Raw genomic sequence first — 9,304 nt, 5'->3', positions numbered from 1 at the left:
GGGCTGCAGCAGCTCGCCGAGCACCACCACCGACCGGGGTGACCACCGCCTCCCACACGACCGTCTTCGCGTAGCAGTACCAGTTCTGCGAATAAACTATCGATTGTAACTGTTGTAAGACTATGTTATGTTGCTTCTGATGCACTTTTGTAATCCTTATCACTTTAATTTACGCTGGTTGGTGGTTGCAGACTTGCACTTTCCTCCTGTCAGTCATGCTGCTACTCGGTTCATGCAAAGTATAAACAAATAAACTTCATTCATTTTTTTAATTTGGACTGAATAGCTGCGCTAGAATGAGCTATGATTCATTTCTATATACAAGAGACCCCAAGAAGTGCAGCACATACAGTACGTGTTCTGTCCATTGAATGCATCTTCGAGAGATAGATGATCAGCTCACTTAGAAAATGACCACCGACTGCTCTCAGGAAGTTCAGAACCAACCATACTTGGGGTTCAAGTGCAAGTGCAAGCTGCAAGACGTGCAATCCGATTTTTTTTATCGACTTGCAACATCATGTCCATGTATAGTGTATGTACATGCTGTATATACAATTATACAGTGTCTTCAAAAAATCAATACTTGTTCGCATTGGGCCAAAGTCAGAAGTCAGAACTCCCGGGGGTCCACGAACAGGACGCTCGGCGGCGGCGACGTCGTCCAGTCATCGTCGTCGTTCCCAGCATTGTCGCTGGCGGCGGAGGCACCGAGCTTCTTGATACACCAGACGTCCTCGTCGCACGAGAACTTGGGCCAGTGAGGCACCACGGCCTTGGCGGGGTCGCCAGGCCCGAGGTCGGCGGCTAGGACGGCGCACGCGGGGTTCTTGCGCGCGACGTTGTGCGCGTGCTGGCACAGCGAGCGGAGGAGCGCCGGGCCCTCCGGCCCGGACATGCGGAGGCCGTAGAGGAGGTAGGTCCCGAACGGGCGGAAGATGTCGGGGACGGAGGGCACCTGCAGCCACGGCGCGTGGCGGTCGAGCGCGCGCGCCGCGGCCAGGGACGCGCGGAGGAGCGCGGGCGCGCCGCCGACGCGGAGGCGGAGGGAGCGCGTGGCGTCCCAGACGCTGAGCATCGCGAACGACGGCGCCCGCGCCGGCTCCTCGGGCCCGCCGCGCTGGATGGCGAGGTACGTGCCGAGGGTGAGCTTGTGGTTGAGCAGAGCCGGGAGGTCGGCGGGGAGGAACTCGGCGGCCGAGGGCGGGAGCAGCGCGGCGTAGGCGGCCGAGGCGAGCGGCGGGGGCAGGCGCAGCACGCGGTGCGCGCGCGGGACGCGCACCCGGTGGCGGTGCACGGGGCGGCCGAGGAACGCCGGCCGCCGGAACGGCGCGTACGCGAAGCGGCCGGTGAAGAGCGCCAGCGACGCCGCGTTGGACTCGGTGGTGGCCATGGTGGCGTACGCCGCGCCGCGCGCCGCGCACCACGTCTCGGCACGCCGGATCAGCTCCGTCGCGACCCCGAGGCGCCTGCACACGGACACGATCGTCGAAGGGCCTGTCAGCGCGCTGGCCCACGTACGTGGCGGTTGGTGCTCGCATAGTCGCATTGATTTGCTCGCGCAATGTGTTAGTCGTGGTTTGTTAAGCACCTGTGGGAGGGGGACACCCTGAGGCCAAGAAGGCACGCCACCTTGACAAACTGCTTTGAGCTGCTGCCGAGGCTTTGCTTCTTCTTCCCTCTGCTCACCATCCTGGTGCACGCCTTGATCACTCCCACAACCTCGTCTTCTTCGCCGTACTCAGCAACCTGCACAAACCATGCATGCCGCAGGCACGTACGCGAGGTCAGACCGAAGCGTCAATGACGGCGGCTGGCCGGGTGCATGCCCTGTGGTAATTGGTATAGTAAAATCACCAGTATGACGTTGTCCGGCGCATGGCGCACCCGGGCAAACGGGTCACCGATCTGCTCGACGTAGAGCGACATGCCTTTCTTCTTCTTGCTGCTCCTCGTCGTCTTCTCTGCGCCGCCATAATGGTCGGCGACAGGGTGGTCAGAGCCTTGGTCGCCAGACAGGCCGACCTGGCACAGTCGCTCCAGCTCCTCCACAGCCCGGAGGTCCCTCTCCACGTCAAACTCCCTCACTCTTATCGTCGTCTTCTTCACTGGCTTTGCTTCATCCACCACTCCCATACCTCTCTACCACTTTCTTGCTAAACTCTTGGTGATCACTCTGCCTCTCTCGCTCTCTATGCTGTTTCTCAGTAGATTGAACAGAGCAAACACAAGTACAAGCTAGCTTCTCGAAAGCTCTTGTTGAGTGCTGCTGCTTTTCATCTTCTCACTTAGGAGGGAAGGAACTGGCCATTTATACACGTACGCATGGCATAGCCAGAGAGAGGAAAGAGCTTAGCAGGCTCTGGGGTCTGTGGGGGCAAAGAGAAAACAATAGTACTGATCAGTGGATGGTATGCAAGGGGGAGGGGGCCCGTTGTATAATAGATTTTTGAGCTTGATTTGATCACTTGTAGGGATTAAAAAGTGATGGCGAGCATGATAGCAAACCCAACATAAACATGGCATAAAATATATATGTCTCTGTGCTTATCTAATATAATGTAGGACCACTTCCTATCCTAGCCATCTCTCACATCTCTTTGCAGTTCCATGTCCTGTACTACCTCCTGTGTACTTGTCCTTAACCACTACCCATTAACTACGAATGCTAAGAAATGGGGCCTAGTAATTAGGAACCGTGGCCAATTAGCTAGATATAGATGCAATATTGTTGTTACCAAAGTCATGCATATACAGCTATATATGGATTATGCTGCCTAGCTAGCTACTCTGCGTTGAAAGATAGTAGGGACACTACTATATTTAAACGAGCGAGATTCTACTCTGTGTTTTCTATGTGTGCTTTGTTGAGTTTGTGATCCAAATTCCGAATAAGGTGGACCATGTTGGCGAGAGGATCGTTCCCTACTCGGTTTAGGGTTCCACCTCTATATATATTTGTAAGCCACAAGAGATAATTATATCAATTGTAAATCTCATACGATCTGTAAACACACGAAAAATAATGAGATTGTTGATGGCCGACACCCATGGTTTTTTACTTTGCATTGAAGGGGTTTTCCACGTTAAATCTATCTCTTCTCTGTGTTTGATCTACTTTGTGTCGTATTTGATTCATAACATGCCTTAGCTAGCTCACCTAGCTTCATAAACATTGATGAAGTAAAGTAGCTGGGATGTAGGCCAAAACCTAGAAATTTGCCAACTAGGGCATCCAAATATATATTGCGGGCAAAGCGTTTATGTGGATCAGTACCCAGGATATAATCTTACGGAATATAATCATATACATGTCTACCTAGATATAACTGATGTGTCTAGAGAATGACGAAAAGCTAGCTCCTGATTAGAGGTGAGTATAGATGCCGTCTCATACTCCATGTTTGAGCCGTCACTTTTGGCTCAAATATATGTGCCTTGTGTCTTTAACCAGTAAACTGGTTGAAGTCCTTAATAACAATTCAAGGAAAATCAGCATGGAAGCTTACTTCATCACAACAATTTATATAAGACTGTAAATCCAGGCAATGGTCATGATTATTATAACATATATATAGATTTCATTACGCACATCTATTGTTGATATGAGCCAACGCTTCACTTAAAAAAATCCAAGAAAGGGCGAAAGATCAATCAATGAGTTGGTTATGATGTACTAAAGAAAAGGAGAAGGAAAGGCAAGGTTCTCCATTGAGGAAGCTATGTTAGCTAGGGTGAAAAATCAAGCGGTGTGGAGTCATGCAATGCCAAGTATGAAACCACCATTGATGTGGAAGTACCTCGAAGCTAGCAACTTAACTCTTGTGTGTAGAAATAGTTAAAGCCACATGCTAGCTTAGGGTAATATTGCCAAAAAAAATGGTACCAGTCTCTTGTGAATTGATATCAAGAATAAAAAAAATGGTTGAAATAGACGATGTCTTTCATCCTGACATATAGATATGTCATACTCTATCAAAAGGGATCCGAAATGTGGTTTCTAATAAGTTCTAAATTACTCGAGAAAACTTATGAGGGACGCTAAAATAACCGTAACGTTTTATTCGAGGATTTGTAGTCGTAAAAGTACCGCTAAGCCGCTGGTAAAAGCAGCACTTGCTTTCTGGAAAAAAACCCGATCATCGCAGTAATAATAACCATGACTAGCTACTACTACATACATAAAAAGAATTGGACGAACGAAGCAAGTACACATGATCTCAAGGCCTCACATGCTTAAGTTTTCAACCCAACAACAACTCATATATGTTTAAGATATCAAGCTAGATCGAACTTTTGGATGGAACAATCCAGAGATTTGCATGAAAATTCGATAGCGACGCACGCTTTGGGAGAATCTCAAATCGAACAGCACACCGGATCAGGCACAAAAACGATCTGAATGCGCTGATGATTGACGACTGACGAGCAAAACTATAAACGCGCATCATGCTGGTCCCTACACGGATGTCGCTAATTGGATTTCTTGGACCATCGATCAGTACTGTTAATTTTATGGAGAGATGTGAGCTAATGGTGCAGGCTTAATTCTTGGGAAAATTAAAATACTTAACGAATTTGCTTAGCTAGATACGCAACTCGGCAGCTGCGCGCTCAATGCAATCTACATGTGTGTACCAAATGTATATCACCGGCTGACCGGCCTATGATAGCCTGTCGAAAACGTGCGCAACTTTCTGGTGGCAGATCTTTAGTAGGCCGAATCCGAGTCTTTGCCGAGTATTGGATTCTTTGCCGAGTGCCTTTTGTCGGGCACTCGGTGAAGCCATTGATTCCGGTAGTGGGTGCTCAGTTCTGTCGATTCCTGCACTCTTAACGCACGAAACAGAATCAGCATTGATTGCTAGCTACTTGCTAGTGTTGTACGCATGCAGGGTTTTTGCAAAGCACAAGATGTAGTACAAGAAAGTTCTCTTGTGTGAGTACCTACGTGGGCCATATCAATACATGCACACATGCACGTACGTGTTCATCAGTGACTGGTTTACGTTGCTTTCATTTGGACTAACAACTCTCTCTCCAACCTGATCACCTTACTTTAATCCGTATCGGCTTATATTATTTATACGTTGTTTTTGTCTGATTACAGCTGCACAACAGTCTAAATAGCCGGTCCCGAAGCAAACAGCCATCGAAATAGACGTCACATGAGTTGGTACAGATCAGACGCGACGTAAGCGCAGTGCATTATTAATTTAGTTTATTATATTCAATAATCCAACTAGTATAGTGCCCGTGCGTTGCGACGGCACACAAATATAGTGTCCGAACTTGGCAAAGACGATGCCCATGTCCTTTGGGTCAGCCCATGTCCATGCGTCTTACCAGATACTGGAGATATTGTGTTTCAGATTCACTGCTAGAAGCAATCAACATATGCAAGTCTTAATAGCTTTATGTGTTGTGACAAACCACCTCTCATTGGACGACAAACATATACCAAAGTTACAAGGCTAGAGATTTTGATGTTTGCGGTTTCGTATCTTTTAACTCCCAGGCACATACCTAATAAACATATAAGAGCCATTGCAATGTTGTTCAGTTTATGACCTATATATCCTTTGGCCCATCAAGAACATACAAGAAGACAACCCAGAGCAAGGATAGTACTCTAGTAGCTTCTGAAAATTTTACTGCTACTATTATTTATCATCAAGGCTGCTTTAGCAGCACAACGGCAGGACAAGTACAAAGAAATGAAACATGAAATAAAGTAGAAAAATAAGCCAAACGTGATGGTGAGAGCAGAGGATCCTCCAGCCGAACTCAAACCAGACCAAAATTTTCAAGAGGATTGCAGCACCCTAAGGCGCCATGAGCCCTTGGATCGTGTATTGAAGAGACTTCGCCCAATATTCCTTAAAAAGTAAAGTTTGTAGAGTCTTCATAGCATTATAATTTGGATCCAACTTATGTTGGCAGCCCTGTAATAAAAACGAAAAGAAATGAAGAATCACAAATGGAAAAAGGAATGCATGCAAAACGTATTCTTGCAATTAAAGAGATAAAGGTGTGATACACAAATAGACAATTACATAAAGCAGTTTATATAGCCACAATAGAATCCCAACTGTTTACAAATGAACACATCATCTTTAGCTGGAAATTAGACAAACAAAATAACTATAGGAGGAGCAACATGTAAAAGCAAGCCTAATTATGATATACGCACATACACAGACTTACATATACATATAAGGATCATAAATGGCACAAGGATATTGGAAATAGTAGGGCCATGTCTCAATTGACATCTGTGAAGCTCCATGATGCCATTTTGACAAGTTCTTAAATAGAAGTTTAGCTTGCTGCTCCTTCTGATCTTGCCCATCATCCAACCCCTTCTGCTAGTGGACGTCCATCGGTGACACGAGCTATCATTGTTAGCTTCACCATGGTGTCAAGAAGGCAAGAACCACTAAAATGTATCCTAGATAAGAAACCATAGATAAGAAAATAGAAGGGATCATAATAGATGCAAATGATGTACTCTTAATATTGGCAATTGCATAGATATAATATTATAGACTTATAGTTATTCATAAATCGGCGCAGAAACAATGCTCGGAGACTGTCTTAAGTAAACTGGTACACCCACCTTTCAATATTCTTGCTTTTTGCCTCTTCCATAGCTTCTGTTCCTTCTAAGTAAATTGGTACACCCACCTGTCAATGCTCAAAAGAAAAATAACTCACTGACATGCGACGTCTGGGCGGGGGCGTGGTGTAACCGTGGACGTCCTCCTTAGCTCCTTATAGAGTAGTAGAGATAGTTGGAATTCTTCCTGTGCAATATAAAATGACCGCAAATATTAATCACTCTTGTCAAATACCTGCTGATCTGTTTGGGCTCCAGATAGTTCGCACCATCCCACTTATGATCAGAAAGACTGGAACGAAATGGAAAATGAAGAGTTACAATTTTGCTTGCATGAGAAAAAGGAACATCAGTTCACCATATAATCATTGTGATTTTTAATATTTACTTACCATATAATCATTGTGATTTTTAATATTTACTTGTTACTGGTGGAACATACGTTAGTTCATACAGATAGCGTAGGAGTTCCTGAAAATCACTCAATTCTCCACTTGTTCTAGGCAGCACTCAGCACTGGCGCGCTCGCTAGAGCTTACCTCCTGCTGCCACACCCAGTGGCTAGATTTCCCTAATGCTACCCGCACCGCCATCACAGGATGCGCTCCACTTCCTCCTCCTCCTCACCATCTAGTTCCCCCATCGCCGACGAGAAGGTTCTGCGCTTTTTTGTTCTCACATTTAGAAGAGCTGCAGCAGGAAAATAGAAGCTGCCATGGAAACAGACAGACATGTACCTTCATCTGATCAATCGAAATAGGCAATTTGCATTGAATCCATCCTCAGCTCTCCTCAATACACTGTACACGACTGACCACCATCACCCGGACACACACTGGAACCCTTGCACCCCCGCCAGCCAGGCCGCGAACAACACGAGGCAGACGACGACGTCGATGACCTTCACGTGCCGCATCCACAGCGACCGCGACGACTGCTGCCTCCGCAGCCTGGACTGGTGCTCGCCCGGGCCCCGTAATGCTCGTCCTCACAGCCCCCCGCCCCCGCCGCCGACGACGACAGCTTGTCCCTGGACCACCGCGTCTCCTTCCTGCTACCGCGACCGAGAGATGGCCTTCCCCAAATCCAATCACAAAGACAAAGAGCCAGGACCCGAATCGTTCGTACCTGCTGGAGGCAGGCCTGGGAGATCTCCCCGCGCTCGCGGCTGGCGCTTTGCAGGAACTGGAGCTCGGCGATGAGATGCTCGCGCTCGACGGAGAGCTCCTCGGCCTGCGCGTACGCCTCTGCAAGGACGAGGAGCTCAACAGAGTGGACCACGCCCTTCCATGGAACGCCGAGGTCGGGGTCGGTCTGGACTATGCGTCTGTGCCCTCCCATGGATATCCGAGGTTGGGGTCGGCGTGGACAGGCGCCCTTCCATGGAGAGCCGAGATTGGGGCCGTTTGCGGGCGATCACAGTGAGGGATTTCGGCGAGAGCAGCGCGTTGAGGGTTTTGGGAAGGGCGTCCTTGGTGGAGGAGAAAAGGAGGCATCTCAGCCGGCGGGGGAGGAAGCCGCGCGTGCGATGGGGAGGTGGATGAAACGAGGCGGGGGCACGGTGATTTCTCGGTGTGGACGCCCTCACTGTAATCTTAAGGTGTAGTAGAGATTGTAAACACAAATTATGATGCGTTTGCCATCTAAAAATCCTACACCATGGGCTACATCAATGTAAATTCGAGGCTTGCCACACTTTCTAAGCACCATGTCCCACACTTCAAAGTTTTTTTCTAGCCTGAAGAAGTTTTCTTAGTTGCATAAGCTACAAAAACCCTTAGGCATCAACTAATTAGGAATCGCAGGATACTATGTTGCCTGCTGCATCATATTAATAACACATACTATAATAATGAGCTACAAAAATCTAAAAAAAATCTTGTATGTCCCGTTGTTGACACAGTAATCAAAATGTGAGCATTTAAATCATAGTGTTGTGTTTCATGAGAGAACTAATAAATGCACTGATCTTCAGAAACAAATAATCCCAACAGTTGTTTTCATGAGAGAGAAGCACAGAAACTGGTACAGTGACAACGGATCATGTACCTGACTGTGCAAGCTCAGTGTGCCGTCTAATTGGGACAGCTTCGTTATTAGCATCTCTTACAATCCAAGGAAACAGCAAGCAATATTTCTTTAAGTATAAAAATCTTGCTCATGTACATAACCAGTGGGATTTAGAAAGTGATATAGTCGAATGGAAAATTCAAGAAAATAATTGTAACCTGTGGGAGCGTGGTGATGGAAATCATGAACCTGGTAGATGGCTGCGGGGGAGGGGAACGCGTGAGCGCAAGGGGCACCTTCGTGGTTGCTGGTGGGCGACGGCGCGAAGCGGACGTGCATGGGGCCGGGGCTGCGCTCGGCGCCGCCGGTGGCGACCGAGGCATGGGTGGAGAGGTTCCAGCGGAGGCGGTGGAAGGGAGGTTGACATGGGTGGTGCGACAATCGTGTGGCGGATGTCACGGCAATCACGCGGTGGCTGTCGGGGTGCGGGGGCATGGTATGCGCGGGCGTGGGAGGGAGCGGGGCGGAGGCAGGTGGGGTGTGGACGCCTTCCTTGCTATCTTAATAGATAGTTGTCCCCTTAGTACTTGCAGAAACCTGAGAAGAAGAAATTGGATGCAGTTGGAAACACAAAATAATATGATATGTACCTCATGCCTATGTCTAGCTGCTTAT

At 47.9% G+C, this 9,304-nt stretch overlaps 1 protein-coding gene across 1 annotated transcript; it reads right to left on the bottom strand.

Moving 5' to 3' along the window:
* Window positions 1-278: 278 nt before the first annotated feature.
* Window positions 279-2,368, bottom strand: LOC103656012 (probable N-acetyltransferase HLS1). Its single transcript, XM_020552915.1, has 3 exons — window positions 1,858-2,368; window positions 1,592-1,749; window positions 279-1,469 (listed from the first exon to the last, which is right to left on the bottom strand). Exons 1-3 carry the CDS (start codon window positions 2,134-2,136, stop codon window positions 614-616), a joined length of 1,293 nt encoding a protein of 430 aa, XP_020408504.1. The 5' UTR covers window positions 2,137-2,368; the 3' UTR covers window positions 279-613.
* Between the last annotated feature and the right edge of the window lie 6,936 nt (window positions 2,369-9,304).

The sequence above is a fragment of the Zea mays genome, chromosome 4 (assembly GCF_902167145.1).
Source record: "Zea mays cultivar B73 chromosome 4, Zm-B73-REFERENCE-NAM-5.0, whole genome shotgun sequence".
Classification (NCBI taxonomy): Eukaryota; Viridiplantae; Streptophyta; class Magnoliopsida; order Poales; family Poaceae; genus Zea; species Zea mays.
This window is presented reverse-complemented; position numbering and strand designations above follow the sequence as displayed.